The sequence below is a fragment of the Balaenoptera physalus genome (assembly GCF_965194825.1).
Source record: "Balaenoptera physalus genome assembly, chromosome: 16".
NCBI classification, from domain to species: domain Eukaryota; kingdom Metazoa; phylum Chordata; class Mammalia; order Artiodactyla; family Balaenopteridae; genus Balaenoptera; species Balaenoptera physalus.
In genome coordinates this window covers 86,535,827-86,557,329 of record NC_138898.1, presented here as the reverse complement: position 1 = coordinate 86,557,329, position 21,503 = coordinate 86,535,827, and the positions used below count along the sequence as shown (strand labels likewise).

The following is a 21,503-nucleotide window of genomic DNA, read 5'->3' as shown; positions in this document are numbered from 1 at the left end:
CACTGGAGCCTCAGTCTCTGAGGTTGTGTACATTTGGTATGGGGTATGGCCTGGACTTTGGGGTTTTGTAAGCTCCCAAGTAATTCTAATGTGCAACCAAGGTTGAGAATCTATACAGTAGAGGTTACCAATGCTTCACAGGTGCAAAGAGGACACAAAGAGACCACACAGGATCTGGTGGCTTAGTCACTGAGGGGCTGGCAAGAGGGCTGGGCTGGGAGTACGGAGACACTCCGGGGCCTGTGTGAGAGGAGACAGACAGGGTGTCCCAGGCCAGGTGGAAGGAGCGATGGGAGGGACTGTTGTGCTGGGGGTGGAGCCAGCTATTGGGTGGGCGCCCTCAGGGCCTGCTCATTGCCGGGTTCTGGTTCTGTCCTGTGCAGTAAAGCTATGGTTTGGGTAACTTTGGGTTTTCCCTTTGGAGCTCGGGACCAAGGAAGCACAGAGCCTGGGGGAGTCAGAACTCTAAAGACTCCAGCCCCAGCTCATGGGCTCTCTACCTACTTTTCCAGCAGACAGTTCCCTGTTCCCTTGCCTCTCCCCCTACCCTAGACCCGGGAAAACATGAAAATGCTTCCAGAGGAGACTATAACCTAAACTTATACACACTTTCTAAATCGTTCAGTCCTGGGAGGGGCTGGCCTGGCAGTCCCAAGCCATACGTTGAACACAGCCTTGGGCCCCCGGGGTGAGAGGCATTTCCTATGCTCTGGTTGAAGGGGTAGGAGTCTTTGGGCAATAAGGATCTTGACTTAAAAAAAAAAAAAGCACAACGTGAGAGCTGCGAGTTAAGTTTTATTTGGGGCAAAATAAGGACTGCAGCCCCGGGGGAACAGCGTTTCAGACAACTCTGAGAAACTGCTCCGAGGAGGTGAGGGGGAGCCAGGATATTTAGGAGTTTGGCAACAAAGGACCGGTTGTTGGGACATCAAAAGATTATTGTTAAAGAAAACCAGATATCTCAAGGAATTTAGCTTTTCTGTGTATGGGAGGATGCAAGAGTCTTGGCTCACTGAAATCATTCATTTGCTGTGCACCTCAGTTATCTGGGGCCAGTAGTCTGACATCCTGAGTTTCCTCAGGGTTCATCACAGGGAGAGGCTGCAGTCTGATGGCTGCTAGATGGCAGGTGTTCTTTTCAGCCCCGAGTTTCCTCAGCTCACGTTGGAGGGCTGCAATCGTTGACGACTGTGACATCCTTTGTCTATTGATCTGGCAGGAAATAGTCCATTTCTCAGGGAGATAGGAGGAGGAGGAAGATGAATTTTGGCAGTGGCACCCACATGGGACTGCTTTAATCCCACCAGAGGCCCGTCATGGACCTCAGGATGAAATCAAGACCCTTCAAATCCCAGCTCTGCCCGCTGACTTCTCCAGCCCTCTGTGGCCTCCCCTTCTCCCAGTCATTCTGAAATTCACTGGGTCCTTGAACACAGTATTTCTCAAATGTAGGTCAAGAGCCACTAGGGGGTCTTAAAATTAATTTATTGTAATGAGTTAAGAGCAGCAAAGGGTAAAAGGAAAAAGTAGGCAGAACTAGAATGGAGTAGAAAACATCCATCACAAAGGTAAGTCAGACTTCTGTTTGTGCACAAGGGAGCATGTGTGCAGAGTATAACGTACAGTATTTCTTGCTGTAGAGCAGGTAAAAGTCTTCGCACATTGCAATCCTTTTTTGGGAGTAAGATTCTGTCTAGAAGGGCTTTCTTGGCAGGTCTTCCTTTGGACTGAATTGTTTGCCCTCTGCAATTGCCGTGGCATGCTATGCTTTTTGTGCACCAAGCACACTTTAAAAAAATGATTTATTCAGTTGCCTGTCTTCTGCGCTTGCTGCAAGCTCGATGAGGGCAGGGACCATGTTCACCTATCCTGGCCTCTGTCATTAGAGAAAGCACTTGTGTTTGAGTGGCTGAGTGATAAACCCGGGTTCAGCTTCCAGCTATTTGTGTTCTTAAACAAGGTCTCTTTTTATTTTTTCTGACTTTTTGGTCTGATTTATATACAGAAAACTTGAAAGAATAGAATAATGAACACCCTATATATCCTCCACTTAGATGGACAGTATTAACATTTTTCCATATTTGCTTTCTATCTATATGCTTTTTTTCTGAATCATTTGAAAGTAAGCTCAGATATAACCTTCACCCTAAATACTATGGCATGTGTCTCCTAAGAGTAAGGTCATTCTCCTACATAATCGCAACACTATTAACATACCTAAGAAAAAGAATTTAATTCCATAATACCATCTAAAATGGACTCTCTATTTAGATTTTCCCTAGTTGCCCCAAGAATGTGTTTTATAGTTAGATTATTTCAAATCAGAAAAAAAAATCAAGGGTCACATTACATTTGGCTTTATATCTCTTCAGTTTCTTTTAATCTAGAATAGTTCCACTTTTTTTTTTTTTAAATGACAGTGACTTTTGGAGGAGTCAAGAAGAGTTATCCTTTATAATTTTCTACAAAATTGATTTCCTTGTTTTCCTCCGGTGGTATTTAGCTTCCTTCTCGCCCCGCTGTATTTTCTCTTAACTGAAAAGAGGTTTAGAGGCCTGATGACACATTTTTGGCAAGAATACCTCACAGGTGATGTCTCCTTCATACTGTTATCACCTCAAGAGGCACATGATGTCAGATTATTCCACCCCAAGTAGTGCTGTCTGTTCACTTGTTTAAGGTAGTGACTGCTAGATTTCTCCTATGTAAAGATATGTTTCCCTTTTGCAATTAGTAACTTGTGAGGATGATAAACTCCAGCACCATGTGAAGAATCTGTTCCTCTACAGCCTGATGGTTTTCGTAGTCATCCATGACCCTTTAGCAACCATCCACGTGATAGTTTGGGCATGTTCTTAACCTGAGACTCAGTTTTTTCATCTGCAGCCTGGGCATAATAATGCCCATGATTTGGATTTGCTGTGTAAAAAAGTATGACATAGAGTGCATATGACGATGATGTCACGGTCTGCCATAACTTCTCCCTTCTTCTGAGAACACCATTTACAAAGGTGTTCACTTCCTTTTAGAAAGTTTCTACGCTGCTCCAGATAAGTGGTCCAAATCGCCGGCTTCTTAGATGATCCTACCTGCCCGGCCTCTGTGGGGCACAGCTGAGTCATCTTCTTTGGCCAGAGTGGAATGAGCTTTTGACCAGAGCTGAGCCAATCAGAATGCTTCCCTGGGAAATTTCCAACCAAGTAGGGGTGGGAATAGGGTGAAGAAAATATTCTTTTTCCCTCAGGTGGCTAAATGTGGGGATGTGAGTCTGGAAGTTGACTGTATCCCCTGCCGCCTGGAGGATGATAGCCTATGGGGTGGAGGGGATCAAAGCCATCTCTCTGAGATCAGGGCAGAGGGGGTCTCCCTGGCCTGGCTCCAGGCCTCCCCAGCTGTGCTCTGCCCTGCCCCAGCTAAGCCAATAAAGACCCCTGTCCTGCCTGAGCGCTTACAAATCGGGGTCTGAACCTTAGGACAGATAGAATCCTGACTAGTAAAAGGGCCTTTCCTATGCCGCTCACATGATAGGTGATTCAATAAATTAGTGGTTCATCAGCTCTCATCCCTTCCTGTTGTCTTTGAATATGTGCTGGCCCTAGTGGAGAGGTGTGAGGAGGTGGCAGACATGGTCCTGGCTTTTTAAAATCTTAGGAGTTACAAATGCGTTTCCTTGGTGGGCGTAGACTCAAAGCAAGGGGGGCTGGTGACTTATCCGGCTCCAAGTGTGGCCGCTCTTGCCACTCGAACCAGCCCCCCACCCCACCCCCAGGGCCAGGAGCCAGAGTGCCTCTCTTGGAAGAGCCTAAGTTTGAAAGTTTAAAACCAGCCCACGTGGTGAGAGGTGCAGTCAGCCTTAAGACGCGAGGGCAGAGAAGAGCGGAGGAATGTGAGGGCCGGGGGCGGGGGCCTGAAGGCGATCAGAACGCATGCGCAGGGCAAGGGCGAGGGAGGGCCTGGGAGTGGGGGAGGGGGGTGAGCGAGGGTCCTGGGGAAGGGGAGCGAACTGGCAGGGCCTTGGGTAGTCAGGAAACTCGGGCTTCTTTCAGGCTCGCGGTCCAGGCTGCTGTTTGTGTAGCGCTGCCTCTCTGCGGAGTCCACAGCGACGTGTCTTCCAGGCACTTCCAGCCATCCCACGGGAGGAGTTACTATTATCATTCCCGTTTCGCAGATGAGAAAACTGACACCCAGGAAGGAGAAGTAACTCACCCAAGGTCATCCTGCTGGTGATGGCAGAGCTGGAATCCGAATTCAGATCCGCGGACTTCAGGTTGCTCCAGCCCCCACTCTGTTCCGCACACCGGTGAGCGAGGCCGGGACCGCGAAGCACCCCGGAGGCCAGGTTCCCCCAGCCGAGGGCCAGGTCAGCGGCGGGCGGCGGCCGGGCCGAGAGGTGAGACCCCCGCCCTCCCCTGCATGGCCCCGAGGGCTCGGTGGGCTCTGCCGGGAGACGGAGCAGACCCTCGCCGGGCCTCGGGGGCCAACGGAAGGGCCGGACCGCGGGCCGCCTGGAGGGAAGCCCCGCCCGGGAGAGCGGGAGACCGGGAGACCCCAACGGTGCCTCGGCAGAGGGACGGGAAACAGTGGGGGGCGGTGGCGAGCGGAGGTGGAGCCACGGGTTGGGAGGAGGAGGGCGAGGAAGAGGAAGAGGCCCCCCAAACCCCAAACATTACCGGCCGGCTGTTGGGACCTGCGGGGCTGGATCTGGGGGCTGATGGCCAGGTCAGGACCCATCTTTGGGTCTGGAAAATGTCACTGGGGCTTTGGGGCCACGGAAGGGTGGAGGGTGGTCAGCAGGAAGGAACCTCTGACGGAACCTAAGCCAGTCTGCAGCCCAAGTAGCCTCAAATTACTGGCGGGAAAAGTGGGGAGTGAGGCTCCTCGCGGCCCAGACGGTTCCCTCCTGGTCTCTTCCCGGTCCAGCCTGAGATGCACTTTATGCTGCTCCTCGCGTTCTTCGCCCTGTGTAGTTCTCAGCTGTCCCTGGCATGCGCAGGGCCTGGGCCGGTGACAGGGCTGCCCTCGGGCTGCGGCGCGATGGCTCAGGGAGACTCTGCCGGCGGGAACCCAGGGAACCCAGGCCCCACGGAGCATGCAGTTCTTCTACTTTCCAGTGCCATAGGTCCTTTTCAAAATAATAATGAAAACAATTGGTGATAGTAGATGGCAGTAGTTTTGCTTTGTTTTGAATGCCCTTGGCAAAGTAAAAAGTTGGCAGTTTTCTGTTCCCCCCATTCTCTCTCCCTGACCCCCGCTTTGGGAATCCCGAACTGAACCGCTGGCCGGTGGCGACTGGTGAAGAGGTGAGGAGGGAGGGGCAGCTGTGCAGGACTGTGGTCCCTGCCTCCACTCGGACCGAGCCTGGGATCCTGGACCAGTCCGTTCTTCTTTCCAGCTGTTTCCCCATCAGTACAAAGGGCTCTGCAAATCCCCCTTTATATGAACATGTCTATGGTCCTTTGAGTCTGGCTTATATCAGTGTGTCCCCCAGTTGTATATCCCTGGCGCACAGTCGTCCAGAACCAGCACTGAGGGCTGCTCCATGCAGGACGCTGGCCTATCCCCGGAGAAAGGCCCACAAGGTCCCGCTCACGGGAGAGCAGCCTGGGGTGGGCAAGGGGACAGACAGCTAGGAGGTGGCGCCTGGCCTCTCAGTCACCCCGGGGTGGGGGGAGGAGGGAAAGCGCTGTACCTCGTGACAAGTTTCTGTGTCTCTTCTCCCCAGTAGTTACCAAGAGCCTGCGAGTTCCTGTCTTTTTTCATCCCTGATTCTCCCCATTGGCCTAAGCTGGGCATGGGGCGCCCGGTAAGTACACAGTTCACTTTTGTGGAATGAATCGTTAATGGCTGGTGGCTGGGAGGGTCTGTGGAGTGGCCAGGACCAAGCTGAGCTTTGCAGAAGATGTGGGATTTAAAAGGTCTAGAGGTGAAGTGGGGGCACAGCACCCCCCTTCCCCCGGGAAAGGCTGGAGGTTCTTGGGGTGACTGTGGTGTTCCGGGAACGGAGGGAGACATGGCGGGCGTTGAGGCAGGAGGCTGGGTGTGTGGGAAACTTTATGAAAGAAAAACTGAGAAGGTGAGGAATGCTGACGAGGTGGAAGTGTGGGAGGAACGGAGAAGCCAGCATGAGCTCCAGGCTAGAGCGTGGGGGTGGAGAGGGTGACTAAAACAGGGAAGACACCGAGGTCAGCTTTAGACACGTTGAGGTTCAGTGGGGGGCGGGGGGGGGGACAGGAAGAGGCTCAGACCATCAACGGAAAATGTCCAGGGTTCTCCATTCCATCCAGAGGATGGGGGTCAAGATGCCGCCATGACTCCTACCTGGAGAGCTTTAGAGCCAGGACTCAAGGCTCTCTGGTCTTCATCCTCTTAGAGTAAAGGACACTGAGGCCCTGAAGTTCAGGTGACTCATCAGTACTGCCCAGAGGGTGGAGGAAAGATCGAAAGGGAAGCTTTGCAGAGTCGGCAGGATAAATTTTTCAGGTGGGAAGACCTGAAAAAAAGAAAGTAATGAACAACAGAAAGAGGAGAGAGTGCCTTAGAGAGTTTCCAAGCACTCTGACAGCAGTCGAAGGTTAACAGTTGTTAACCCTCTTATGGACAGCAGATTTCCTCTGCCCTGTACCACCGGGCTTGTTCTGCTGTGGTGATCAGCAGATCTCAAAGCCTCAGAGACACTCCTTGCCCCCGGCTGCAGTGAGAGGGGCGTCTGCATGGGGAGCGTGGAGGGGCCCCGGTGCGTGGGCACACACAGGGGCAGAGAGGAGAGGGAAACCCCTCACTCCGAGGGCCCAGTCTTGCCCACGGCAGCGCGCAGCTGCGAAGCTCGGTGCTGCCAGGCAGTCTGCTTAGGCAGGAGCCTCCAGGCCTGGCTCTGGGCACGACGTGGGAAGAAGGGGGTGTCCTCCACCTCCCATGTCCTGTCTCTCTCTCACCCCCTGATGTCGCCATTCTGCGCCGCCGTGTGGCCAGGGTCACTGGGGGCCACCGGGACAGGGCCCGCCCTGCCTGCCGCACCCAGGCTTCCAACCGCCCCTCTCCTTCCCCTGCTAGCCTGGAGAGGAAAGCAGACTGGTTGAATACATTTGCCCTTAGGTTGTGAATGTGAATTTCCCTCAGGAATGTTTGCATTTTAGGAGACGTTGGCGGCCCCTCACCCTCCAACTTTAACCCAACGCCTGGGCCCTAAGCACTGTGCTTGACACTTCGTTGGCACCATTTCACTTGGCCCTCGCAAGGACCTTACTAGGCAGGTGTTATTTCCTCTTTTTTTCCAAATGGGGACCCAAGGTCCTGAGAGTTTTAGCCAGTTCCCCGAGGTTACCCAGCCAGCAAGTGATAAAGCTGGGACATGGTCACGGGCTTCCAGAACCAAATCCAGCTGTCGGCACTTTGCTTCCGCATCGCAGGTGCTCCTTCCAAGAAGACATCCTTAATGACAGCTGGTGGTGATGGAGGAGTTATGAGGGATCCTTAACTGAGGGTCTTGACCTCCAGGCCTAGAGGGTACCTAGGGCTTCAGGAGGGTCTGTGAAACTCTAAAACTATTTTAAAAACTTTCTGTGTGCATATTTTCTGCTCATTTTTCAGCAGAGGGTTCCTCCAGGCCAGGTGGACCCCTGTCCGTCTACACCCCAGGTCCTGAGGCAAGAAGGCCAGTCACTGAGTAAAGGCACTTCAGGCCCTGGTTTTAATCTCTGCCCTGGTCCTCATTCTGAAATCTCAAAAGGCACATAGTAGCTGACAGCTGACTGGAGAAGTTCTTCTGTGGCCAGTGGGTGGGTGTCCACAGAACTGAGAGGTTAGAACTTTAGAGCTGGGAGAGGTGGAAATTTTACAGAGGTGGAAACTGAGGCTCAAGGAAGGGACCTCACACGCTCAAGATTGCCCAGTGAATTAGTGGCAGAAAATGTTTTATGCATTGTTTAGGCCTACTGAAGAGGTCTGTAAGGCTGTAAGGTTAATCAAGGCACAGAAATCAACATTTCTCGAGCCTCACGTGTGCTAACATTTCCCGAGCCTCACGTGTGCTAACATGTCCACGGGCATCATTTCCTTCACCCCGTGCCGCATGAGACCCCCCCCTTCATTGTTCCCCTCCACAGGTGATGCTGACGTTAGAGGACAAAGACATGAAGGGGTTCACCTGGGCCATAGCCCCTGCCTTGACCTCCCTGGGCTATCTGCTTATACTGCTGGTCTCCATCTTCCCCTTCTGGGTTCGTCTGGTGAACGAGGAGTCCCAGGAAGTGTTTTTCAGTGGCCTGTTTGAGAACTGCTTCCATATCAAGTGCTGGAAGCCTCGACCCTTACCCGGTAGGGGGGATGGAGGCGGGGATGGGGGCGGGGATGGGGGCGAGGGAGACGGGGCCAGCGTGGGCGTTGGGGGGTGACAGAGGACTGGTGGGGGCAGCTAGGACAGAACTGAATTCGCCCCTGCCCTCTTCTCCCCACTAGAGTCCATTAGCGCCCCCCCCTTAGTTGTGACGCCCACCGTTACCTCCTGGGATTGCCGGACATCCCCTGTGGGGGCAGTACTGCCCTTACTAGAGAACCACTGGTTTAACCCCAGGGTAGGTTCTAGAGTATCTGGATCTTCAACACCTTTGTCCCTCCCCCAGCCGCTCACCTCTGCACACTCAGGAGGTCATGCAGACTCACCTTAACAAGGTCTGAATCATGCCAACAGCAGGAGAATGAATTCCCCTCGATCCTCGGTCTGTTTCACTACTCCTAGTAACGTGGATAATTAAATAATGGTGTGAGGGACTCCCTTGCAGAGTTCAGAATATCCTGACCTCACAAAGTTCTGATTTTCCACCAGTGACTTATTTCAGTGTGACCGATGCAGATGCAATTCTTCACATTTCCACATGCAACAAATTTTATCACGACAGTTTCATTTTATGTTGTTTATTAAAGCCACCGTTTTTTCCCAAACAATACATGGTTTTCCCATACGCTTTGATACAACCAGATTCACATAACAGTATTTGTTAAGAATTGGTTAATAATTTCAGTGTCTGAAATTGCCCATCTAATTTTTTTTTCATGTCATGGGGAACAAGATGGTGGGCCCAGGGCATGCTTGGGGGCAAAGGTGCCGGATCGGAGCCTTGGTCCCAGGCCATGCTTTGGGACCTGATGGCGACCAGGCTCCGGGGCCACCCCTGCCCAGCCTCTGCAGGGCTCTGCCCTCTGGGCCAGGGTGCCCGGCGCCAGCCCGCCCTCCCTCCCTCCCCTGCAGTTTACATCATCGTTGGCCGTGTTTTCCTGCTGTCCGCCGTCATCTTGTCTTTCCTCACCACCGTCGTCATGGTGTCCTTTGCATCTCGGCTCTTTCCGAGGACCCGGAAGCACAATCTTGTGTCAGGCTTCATCAGCTTCCTCACAGGTGGGGAGCAGCAGGGGGGCCCCAGCCGTGTGGGTGGGGGATCTGGGGAGACGGCCGGAGACGGAGGGGGGGTGGTCTCTGGAGAGGGGATTTTTAGGGCCCCTCTCCTCCGCTGCCCTCTCAGTGAAGTAGCCCACCCCAGCCCGCCCCCTCAGGGTTTGTGACCCCCCCCGCTTTGGGGCTCATCCTAGCTCTGCACTCCCAGCGGGCACAGTCCTCACAGCCTTGGCTTGGTGTCATCTGTCTGGGGGTCTTTTTCCCATAATCTCTATCCCAGCAACTGTCATGGAATCTGGTACAGGGTTATAATATAATTGAAATATAGAATATAAATGAAATACAAATGTTTCTTGGATGAACGAATGGAAGAGATCATCTCTGCCCTCTGGAACCTTTTGACTTTAAAAGGCTGACCAAGGCCCTACCCTGGGAGGCTCCCATCAGATGGAGGAGGTGGAACGCTCACAGTGGGAAAATCAGGTTGAGTTTCGTCCAAAGCGTCACACCCAGGGGGCCCCATCTGGAGTCAGCCAAGAGCACAGGCACAGAGGGTACCCGGGAAAGGGATTTCTGATCATGGGGCCCCTGGGAGGTGAGGCACACGGGCTTTGAGATGAGTTGGGAAGGAGGGCGAGACAGGCATGTGGGGTGGAGGTTATTGGCTCTGAAGGGGCAAGGGGTGTGGGCAGGAGCCACACAGGTGCAGGAAGGCTGGAGTGGAGGTGGGAGCCACGGGAGGAGAGCAAGGCTGCCGCCCTGTGACCCACAGGGGCCTGTGCCTTCCTGGCCTTGTTGCTGCATGCCCTGGAGATCCGGAGCCTGCGGATGAAGCCCAGCCCCCCGCAGTCCTCCGTGCAGTGGCCTTACTACGTCCTGGGCTTTAGCATCCTTCTATTCCTAGTGGCGGGTGAGTGTCCCAGGGCTGGTGCCGTCTCCCTGCCCTCTGTCTGGATTCAGGAGCTGTGGACGCTCCAGAGCTGTGCTGTTCAAAACCATAGTCACTTGTGGCTATTTAACTTTCATTAAAATGAAATCAAGTTAGAAATTGAGTTCCTCAGTCACGCCAGCCACACTTCACATGTTCAAAAACCACGTTATTATGTGCCTAGTGGCTTCCACATTGGATGGTGCAGATGCAGAAGGTTCTACTGACAGCACTGCTCTAGGGCCTCAGCCCTGTCCCCCACCCTCGTCCTCCCCATTCTTATGCTCCTTGACTTCAGAACCAAACTTGCACACTTTCACACTCTCCCTTACCACCATCCTGGTTCCTAAGGCTTTCTATTCCTGTCTCTTTATCTTGAAATCTGTGATCTTATTCCTCACTCAGTCGCTTTTTCTTTACCAACCATCATCATCGAAATTCTTAATCCCATCTAATTTTGTCCCTACTCCTAATCCTCTTCCCACTATTTTAACCTGACCCATGATCAGAGCCTATTTTAACTTGATTTTATTATACATTGAATATATAACAAAGAATGTTTATAATATATCTGTAAGATACAAGTAATTATAAATAAACTATACACCCATATTTCCACCATATAGTTTAAGGACTAGCCACGTTTTGTCAAATCCATCGTTTATAAGTTACATCCTTATTTTATGTACCACTGAGAAAGAAAAATTGATACCAAGTATAATTCTAAGGTGCTAGAGCTTGTAAGGTACATCCTCATTTCAGAGATTTTAAAATGTGAAAAAAATGGGTTTGTCAAAATTAACGAAACATGTTAGAACATTAAGTATTCAATATCTTTGAAGTCTTCCCCCCTCTACCATGTGGCTGTTCCTGGTCTCTTTCTCTTCTCTCTCCTCTGGATTCAGTTCTTCAGAAATTTATGTCAATCATGTTTACTACACATATATATCCTGAAACAATGTATTATTTAGTTTTGCATGCTTTAAAACTTCATATGAATATAATCAAACTGTATTTTTTCTTCTGGAGTTTGCTATGTTTGATCAGCATAATCTTGAGATTCCTCCTTGTTAATATGAGGAACTAAGCTTCATTCATTTTTACCACCTTGAGTATTTAATTGTATAACTAAGCTTTCCTATAGAAGCATGGCATTTCTCTATGGGAGAATTTTAATTTTATGATTGAGTTTCTTTCATGATTATAGGACTATTCAGATATTTTATTTCTTCTTGAGTCAGTTTTGGTAATTTATATATTTCTCTAAATTTATATATTTTATCTGTTTTAAATTTTTTTTTTTTATAGATTTATTTATTTTTATTTATTTATTTTTGGCTGTGTTGGGTCTTCATTGCTGCACACCAGCTTTCTCTAGTTGCGGCCAGCGGGGGCTACTCTTCATTGTGGTGCATGGGCTTCTCATTGCAGTGGCTTCTCTTGTTGCGGAGCACAGGCTCTAGGTGTGCGGGCTTCAGTAGTTGTGGCACGCAGGCTCAGTAGTTGTGGTTCACGGGCTCTAGAGCGCAGGCTCAGTAGTTGTGGCGCACGAGCTTAGTTGCTCTGCAGCATGTGGGATCTTCCCGGACCAGGGCTCGAACCCGTGTCCCCTGCATTGGCAGGCGGATTCTTCACCACTGCACCACCAGGGAAGCCCAAAGTTTTAAATTTTATTGACATAAAATTGCTCAAAATGTTTTCTGTTTTAACTTTTAATTTGTGCTGCATCTGTAGTTATGTACTTTTCTTAAAATTTTTTTTTTTTTGGCTGCGTTGGGTCTTCGTTGCTGCGCGCGGGCTTTCTCTAGTTGCGGTGAGGGGGGGCTACTCTTCGTTGTGGTGCACGGGCTTCTCATTGTGGTGGCTTCTCTTGTTGTGGAGCATGGGGTCTAGGTGCGCGAGCTTCAGTAGTTGCAGCACGCAGGCTTCAGTAGTTGTGGCTCGCGGGCTCTAGTGCGCAGGCTCAGTAGTTGTGGCGCATGGGCTTAGTTGCTCCGTGGCATGTGGGATCCTCCCAGACCAGGGATTGAACCGTGTCCCCTGCATTGGCAGGTGGATTCTTAACCACTGCGCCACCAGGGAAGTCCCTGTAGTTATGTTTTTTTCACACCTAATTTTCTCTTTTTTCATTACTATGTTTGTCAGAGGTTTATCAGTTTTTTTTAGTGTTTTCAAAGAACCAGCTTTTTAGCTTTCTGGAAAACAAACCTTGTTTGTTTTCTATTTAATTACTTTTTACTTCTTATTTTGAACTTCCCTCCCTACTGCGTTTTTTTGTGTTTATTCTGCTGTTCCTTTTTCAGCTTCCTAAATCAGGATCTAAGCTCATTGATTATTTCTTCTTTTCTAAGTAGGCATTTAAAACTTCAATTGCCCTCTAATTTTAACTTAGTTTCAATTTGATGAGAGATCTTGGTTTATATAGTCCTAATATTTTCAGATTTATTGACTTGCTTTATAGCCTAGTCTGAGGTCCATTTTCATGTCTCATGTTGAATGCAACCTTTTATCTATAAACATTACATCAACCTTTTTTATTATCTTGTTTAAACCTTGATTTAGAATTGCTATATTTTACTAGTGGATTGAACTTTTTATCATCATGCTGTGATACTTTTTATTTCTTATAATGCTTTTTGTTTTATCTGATATTAGTATAACTACCTCTACATTCTTTAGGTTATTATTTGCCTGTTATGTCTTTTACTTTAAACCTGTCTCTGTCTTCACGTTTTGGATGTCTCTTATAGATAACTTATGATTGGATTTTTTCATCTAGTCTTTTTATAACCTTTGTCTTTTATCTGGAGCATTTAGTTGATTTACATTTATTGTGACTACTGATATATTTGTGTTTTTTCTACCACCTTAGTTTGTGCTTTCAGTTTTTTCTGCTCCCCACCCCCTACCTCACTTGCCTTGCTTTGGGTTGATTGAATTTTATGTATATAATTCTCATTACATTTCCTCCCTCGTTAGTTTGGAAATTATATGGTCTGTTTTCATTTGTGTCATAGTTACTCCTGACATTTTAACATGCTTAGTTAATCAGCATATTTATTCTCTTCATAAATAATTCAACCCTCTCCCCCAACTTATATGCTATTTTGTCCAGTGTTTTGGTTTCTTCTGTTTTTTTTTAAATTCTATACATTATTATTATTATTATTTTATGCATTTAATACTTGTTTAAATTTACCCACATATTTACCCATTTAGCTGCTCATCAAACCTCAGACCTTCTATCTAAGATCATTATCCTGAAGTACATCCTTTATAATGATTTTTTTTTAACTTTTTATTTTATATTGGAGTATAGTTGATTAACAATGTTGTGTTTCAGGTGTACAGCAAAGTGATTCATTTATACATGTATCTATTCTTTTTCAAATTCTTTTCCCATTTAGGTTGTTACATAATACTGAGCAGAGTTCCCTGTGCTATACAGTAGGTCCTTGTTGGTTATCCATTTTAGATATAGCAGTGTGTACCTGTCAGTCCTAAACTCCCTAACTATCCCTCCCTCAACCCTTCCCTCCTGGTAACCATAAGTTTGTTTTCTATGTCTGTGAGTCTGTTTCTGTTTTGTAAATAAGTTCATTTATATCATTTTTTTCTTTTAGTTTTTTTAATGAGGGTCAGTTAGAGATACACTATCTCATATTTTGTTTGTATGAAATTATCTTTCATTTTTGTTTATTAAAGTTAGTTTTGCTGAATATACATTTTTAAAAAAATTTATTTATTTATTTATTTATTTTTGGCTGTGTTGGGTCTTCGTTTCTGTACGAGGGCTTTCTCTAGTTGTGGCAAGCGGGGGCCACTCTTCATCACGGTGCGCGGGCCTCTCACTATTGCGGCCTCTCTTGTTGCGGAGCACAGGCTCCAGTCGCGCAGGCTCCAGTCGCGCAGGCTCAGTAGTTGTGGCTCACGGGCCTAGTTGCTCCGCAGCATGTGGGATCTTCCCAGACCAGGGCTCAAACCCGTGTCCCCTGCATTGGCAGGCAGATTCTCAACCACTGCGCCACCAGGGAAGCCCTGAATATACATTTTGAAGTTAACAGTTATTCTCTCAGCATTCAAGATATTATTCTATTACTTTCCCACTTCTGTTCTTATTGTTTAGAAGTTGGCTCTCTTTAAAAATGTCATTCTTTTTTAGGGAACTTTTTTTTCTCTGAGAATTTTTTTGGTATTTTGCAGGGTATGGATGTTTGTGTTATGATTTGATGTGTGAACTGAAGCTGAGGAGTGATATCTTTCAGCATTTCTAAAACATTTTTATCCCCTCCCCATTTTCTTTCCCCTTCTCTTTGTCCTTTGTGGAACTCCAGGAAGATTTCTGTTAGACCTTGTTACTCTATCCTGCGTGTCTTAATTTCTCTTTCATATCTTCTGTCTTTGTCTTTCTGGGCTGCATTCTGAATAACTTATATAGATGTATCTTCAATTTTACCCATTCGCTTTTTTAAAAAAGATTCATTTATTATTATCATTATTTTTTTAAATGTATTTTTGGCTGCATTGGGTCTTAGTTGTGGCATGTGGGCTTCTCTCTAGTTGTGGCATGTGGGTTTTCTCTTCTCTAGTTGTGGCGCACAGGCTCCAGGGCGTGTGGGCTCTATAGTTGTAGTGCCATGGTCTCTGTGGTTTGCGGCACGCAGACTCTAGTTGAGGCACGCGAGCTCAGCAGTTGTGGCACGCGGGCTTGGTTGCCCCATGGCATGTGGGATCTTAGTTCCCTGAGCGGGGATCAAACCCGCATCCCCTGCATTGCAAGGTGGATTCTTTACCACTGGACCACCAGGGAAGTCCCTACCCATTCACTTTTTAGCTGTGTCTGATCTATTTAACCTAGCCATTAAATTTTTATTTCAGTTAATCTATTTTATAACTAGAAGTTGTATTTTCCTGTAAATCTTGTTATTTTTATGCTTTTTTTCCTCATATTTAAAATCTGTTCTCTGAATATATTTTTATTATACATGTTAAACATACTTATTTTATATTCTGTGTCTTATAAGTTTAACAACTGAATTATTTGCTGCTGTTTCTACAGCTGTTTCTATAGGCTCTTGCTGTGGTGCCTTGTTTCTTGGTATGGTCTGTGGATTTTGACTGTGAACTCATTTTCCTTGGAATATTTTTTTGTTGTCGTTGTTGGAAATTATTTGAGGCCTGTATTTAAAGTGTTTCCTCAAAAAAGGATTTGCATTTGCTTCTGCCCGGTGCTTGGGTGCAGAACTACCCTAGGATCACAACCAAAATACTTAGGTATTGTTAGTTCAGCTACAGACCCACATAACAGCTAGCCTGTGTTTGTGAAATCTCAGTCAATGCAGGTAACTTTGCAGTTCCAGTTTCATGTGGCCGACTCTTATTAGATTTCCCCACTGTGAGCAGGACCTGGGCTTTCCTTTTATTTATCCGTGTCACGAACGGCCAACAGAATGGAAACTCAGGGTCACCTGGGTTGAGCGCATGTGTCCAAGGTGAAGGCTAATTATGTAGTTGCTTAACCCTTCAGATTCCTGTTGTCACTATGGTTTTGGCGTCTAAGAATGTCTTACTCTGATGTCAGCTTGATGATGCATTTATGAATAATAGGTTTTTGAAGAAATATTTAGAATTTTTGTTGTGTTTAGTGGGAGAGTAGCTAGTCTGCTATAAAGCTGAAAATAGTTGTCTTTTATCTTAGTCTTAGCTGTAATACAGCATTTATTATCCACTCAAGATATCTCCATTTGTTCTTACGAACATTGATTCTCTTCTTCCTTTCTTTCACTTACTGAGGGTCTTGAGTGAGTTGCCCATGAAGAGGTCTGGGCTTTGTGTTTGACCTTCCTCTCTGAAACCTTGTTTTCTTACCTAGTAATGGTTAGACAATTGCTAAGATGCCTTCCAGCACTGGCCACGGTTCCATGAGTTTATCCATCTATTTGTATGCCTTGTCCTTTTATTGGAGGGTAGAACTAGGAGGGCAGGTGCAGACCAGAGGGAGTCAGGTCAGAGGAGGGAGTTTCCGACCTCTAGGGCAGGCACTGAGCTTGACACTCTGTCTCACCTGACCCAAACTTTTGCTGTCACCCAGGTGCCATCTGCCTCGTTCAAGAAACAGCCTGCCTTAGCTGTCATTTGTTGCCCATTTCCCAGAGTACTGAGGAGACCCAAGAGATCTCGCACCTGGAAAACGTGGAGAGTTTGGGAGGAGAACTGAGCTCCATACAGAGGGAGACGCTGCTGAAGGAAGAAACAGTTATCTAGACCAAGATAGTCTGTGCTCTGCCCTTCATCAAGTTGTGTGAGTGCACACGTGTCGGTGTATGTGGCTCCCCCGCCTCCACCAGTCTCTGCTACTTTTGATGAGGCTCTTGAGTGTCAAATCAACCCTCCACTTCCCCTACTCAAAGTGATTCTATCTTGCGTGTGTTTGAAATTTGTTAAAAGTTTTCTGAATTCTTCTGAGCTTTCTGAGTGATTTTTTTGAACAAGTGTTTTCAATAAAACGATGACTACTGTCTGTTAATCCATGCCTCAAAAAACAAATGGGACTTCCCTGGTGGTCCAGTGGTTAAGACTCTGAGCTTCTAGTGCAGGGGGCACAGGTTTGATCCCTGGTTGGGGAACTGAGATCCCCCATGCCACACAGTATGGCCAAAAAGCAAACAAATGAACAAACAGAACACCAGCCTGCAGCCTAGAGGGCAGGAAGGGAGGGAGGAATATTAGGAAATGATCAAGTGGCGTGAGTTTTGTAAAATAAAAACTGAACAGAGTATAACCACCCCACTGTTCCAGCCATGCTGATCTCCCAGTTGTGGCTTTCCATACTCATTCTGCTGGTTTAGGGTGGTCTGGCCCACCGTTACATATTTTAGAGTTTGTAGATTTTCTCTATGCCTAGTTCTATATTGTTCCTACAGGGTTTTGTGAGGTGGAAAAGTGAAAAGACTGGAACTAGGCTGTCATCATCTCCCTATAAGAAAGAAACTCCCAAGATACCTTTTGGAGAGAAATGTAATAAAAAACTAAAAACAATCTAACTAAAACACCTGGTGCCTGTTTCTCAGGTGTGTATGTCCAACATAGGTAAAATCAGAGTCCCTGAGGAAGAAAACGGAAATAAAGGAACAGAACAAGTATTTAAAACTAAAATTCAAGAAAACTTTACTGAAATAAAGCTCCTTTCTATTGAAAAGGAGTCTATTGGAAGGAGTAACATCTGCTTAGGAAAACTGATATGAGATGATCAACCTCTTCCATGGTGGGGCAATGCTTTATTATTATTATTATTATTTACTGGAATAGACACTCTGGAACAAAGCATGGCCCCGTCGTGGAAGGCCTAGAGCCTCTTTCTTTATGCACAAATACTGGCATACAATGCAAAATTACTAGACATGCAGAAATGTGACCGACAAGAGAATAAACAACCAATAGAAGCAGATGACAGAATGATCCAAATATTGGATTTAGCAGACACAAACTTTAAAGTAACTATTATTAAACTATTATTTATGTGTTAAAGAAATTAGAAGAAGTGCAAAATTTTCAAAAAATGGAGAAAACTCTACCGAAATGCCATTTCTCCCCATGAGATTTGCAAGAATCAAAAGTTTGATGCAACACGTTGTGTTAGCTAACCTGTGGGGAAATAGGCACCATCATACATGGCAGATGGAAGTGCAAAATGATACAGCCCTCCTGAGGGGAATCTGGCAATACCTACAAAACTGCAGAAGCAGTAATGCTTTAACCCAACCCAAAGTCTCAATTTAAGGATTTATCCAACAGATATACCTGCACACATCTTTAAAAATGACATAGGTGCAGGGTGATTAATTGCTGCAGCTTTTGCAGTAAGAAATGATTAGGAGCAACTCAAATGCTCATCAACAGGGGACACTTTAAATAAATTATGTTACATCCACACCAGCTTAAAAAAAAAAAAAGAATGAGAAAGGTCTCTAAGTACTGATATGGAATATTTTCTAGGACATATTACATGATAAAAAGCAAGGTATCTAGTATATTTCCTTTCGTGTAAGAAAAGGAGAGAAGGTAGGGAAATATGTGAATATTAGTATTTGCAAATAAATAAACACTTGAAGACCATATAATAAATGAATGAATCTTTAGAGATGGGGGTAGATTAAGAAATGGGGTGGGGGCTTCCCTGGTGGTGCAGTGGTTGAGAATCCGCCTGCCAATGCAGGGGACACGGGTTCGAGCCCTGGTCCAGGAAGATCCACATGCCGCAGAGCAACTGGGCCCGTGAGCCACAGCTACTGAGCCTGCGCTCTAGAGCCTGCGAGCCACAACTACTGAGCCCACGTGCTGCAACTACTGAAGCCCTTGCGCCTAGAGCCGGTGCTCCACAAGAGAAGCCACTGCAATGAGAAGCCAGCGCACCGCAACAAAGAGTAGCCCCCGCTCGCCGCAATTAGAGAAAGCACGTGTGCAGCAATGAAAACCCAACACAGCCAAAAATAAATAAATAAATTTATTAAAAAAAAAAAAAAAAGAAATGGGGTGGGTGGAGTGGGCAGAGGGAGGAGTAATAGTTCTGTGTGTAACTTCTTATATGAGTTTGGCTCTTGAATCATGTACATGTATTACCTATTCAAAAATTCATATTAAATCTTAAAGGGTAAGTTGGGTAATATAAGTCAAATATCCAACACTGTCCATACCAGCACTCTGAACTCCTATAACCTTCATTTCTATAGTTAGTGCTAAAACGTTCACATCTGCCATTTCACTCTGTCCTGCTAAAGACAGGCCAGCTATAATTCTACCCATTTTCTTATTAAAGAACCAGAGAGGTGAAGCTCTCTGATGTTCAGTACAGGTTTTCAAAATTTTAAAGTAAACTCTGCTGCCTCTTAACCTGTTTCCTCTTTATGGTCATGACAACTTCTCCCGGCTTTCTGTATTTCACCTCGTAACCTCATCTCTTCTGTTTCTTGTCAGATAATTTTCTTCCTCTCTCCCTCTGCATCTGTCCCTTTCTCCTTCCCTTCCTCCCTTTTTCCCTTCTTCTTTCTTGCCCCGCCCCCATGCTCTCAATTCATTCAGTACCATGTTCTTTGCCAAAAAAAAAAAAAGCCTCCATTTGCTCATCTTCCTGAAATCTGCCTTCTTTCTGACAATGCCATTTCCCTAGCAATCCTTAGTTCTAGTCTGGTCTCTCAGGGCCAGGAGCATGAGGTCAGAATTTATCTGGTTTCTTTTGCAGTTTTCAGGGTACCATTCTTAATTTTTCTCCAACAATCTCTTCTTTAAACCATGGGAAAGTAGGGTCAGTGATATAGAAAATCTCTTCCAGATGCAAAAGCACAACCTAAAACTGCAGTAATTAAAACAGTTTGGCAGGACCTGACGCAGGATACAGATAGATTACAGAACAGAATAAGAGTCCTAATATAAAGCCTACTTTATGGAAGAATATAATATTTGATAAAATTAACCATTTAAATCAGGAAGGATTATTGATCCTTCAATAAATGGTTGAGGAAAACTTGCTAGCCATTTGGGAAAAAAAAAAGACTGGCTGGATTTCCTTTTTTTTTTTTCCCTTTGATCAGAATGCATTTCAGACAGATCTCAGATTTAACCTAACAATAAATGTATTGGAAGTGCATAAAGGGGATTTAAAAAATCATCTTGGCGGATGGAAGGCACAAAACAGAGAAGATTTAAAGAAAAAGGAAGGATTAATTTGAATACGTAAAACATATAATATTTTGCAGTGCACAAAGTTCCATTAAGAAAGACAAAAGGCAAATAAGAAAATATTTGCAAAACATTTGAAAAAGGGCTATTTTCCTTAATGTTCAAAAAACTCATATATCAGTAAGAAAGAGATAAACAACCCAACAGAAACAGAGGAAAGGGTAAAAATAGCCAGTTTGCAGAAAAGGAAATACAAGTAGCTAATGAAGGTAGGAAAAACAACTTCACTTATAATTATAAAGTCCAAACAAAAATGTGGGCATCACTGATTTCACTTATCAGATTGGCAAAGATGAAAAAGTTTGATGACATCCAGCGTTCATGAGATTGTGGGAAAATGAACGCTACCCCCTACTGTTTTGTGAGAGTGGAAATTGGTGCAGACTCTTTGCAGGATAATTTGGCAATAGCTGACAAAATTTAAAATGCATGTGACTTTTAGATCCTGTAATTCCATGTATGGGAACTCATCCTTTAGATTTATTTGCCAAAAAGTGCACAAGGAATTCTGTATGACAATGTTCATCCAGGTTTCTGGTAAATCCGAATGCTGGAAACCACCTGAATATCCACTGATAAGCTTTATAAATTATGGGGAACACAGAACATACAGTGGAATACTGTACAGCTGGTAAAGAGTGGGGTAGATCAGTATGTGTAGATGTGGAAAGATATGTTGTTTACTGAATAAAAGCAAAGAGGAGAACAGAATATAGTATGATTCTGTTTATGGAAAACAAACAGGATAATGCATTTCATGCTTAGTTTGCCTATAACATTTCCGAAAAAATTCTTGAAACCTGAGGCTTCATGGCCTCATCCTAACCTCTGATTCCTCAGGTCTCCGTGTTTTTCTTGTTGGTTTCGTTCTCTCCCCCACTCAGCTTGGACTCCATGGTCACTCAATACAACCTTCTCCCACTAGAGCCCTCATTCCCTCCCCCTTGGCATTCTTTCATAATCATCCTTATGACCAATCCTAATATTGGATTAATCCAGCTGTCTTCTCAGCCCCCAGACCGCATAGACAATTGTGTGGATTGATTCTGTCACTTATTTTGTTTTGTTTTCAATATCAGTCATTCAGTGTTGCTTGACAATCTTTTCATTCATTCTATGATTTTTTTTCCTACATCATTCCTCACAACAGATATTCCAATCTTTACTCCATTATTTAGGCTCCAACCTCTCATTGTCCCCTGCACCCTCAGCAGGTAACATCACTGAGAAAAGAGGTTAAGAATGAGCTCCTTAAACACTTCTCTAGAATAATTTTAAAATAATCTATTTCAGGGGTAAGCAAACTACAGCCCTTGTGTCAAATCCAGCCCTGGCTGTGAGCTAAGAATGGTTTTTACATTTTAAAGGATTGTAAAAATGAAGAACAGGCGACAGACTATGTGTTCTGTCTAGGATAGTTACCATCTGGCCCTTCATAGAAAAAGTTTGCTG

General features: G+C 45.8%; 1 protein-coding gene across 5 annotated transcripts in view; it reads left to right on the top strand.

Annotated features, from left to right (window-relative positions):
• The window catches only part of ZNF655 (zinc finger protein 655), a 51,310-nt gene extending 34,529 nt beyond the window's left edge, over positions 1–16,781 (top strand). Inside the window, exons 4-9 of one of the 5 annotated variants that reach the window (XR_014255036.1) lie at positions 4,169–4,390; positions 5,723–5,803; positions 8,103–8,313; positions 9,245–9,391; positions 9,800–9,871; positions 10,161–10,290. Coding sequence is in view for 4 of the 5 variants with exons in the window: in XM_082431288.1 (XP_082287414.1) it covers positions 5,792–5,803; positions 8,103–8,313; positions 9,245–9,391; positions 10,161–10,298; positions 16,408–16,580 (681 nt within the window). In the remaining variant the exon portion in view is untranslated. Of the gene's footprint in view, positions 1–4,168; positions 4,391–5,722; positions 5,804–8,102; positions 8,314–9,244; positions 9,392–9,799; positions 9,872–10,160; positions 10,299–16,407 lie in introns of those variants that run through there. The other 4 variants (XM_082431288.1, XM_082431287.1, XM_082431286.1 and 1 more) reach the window with 4 other exon arrangements.
• The last annotated feature ends 4,722 nt before the right edge of the window (positions 16,782–21,503 follow it).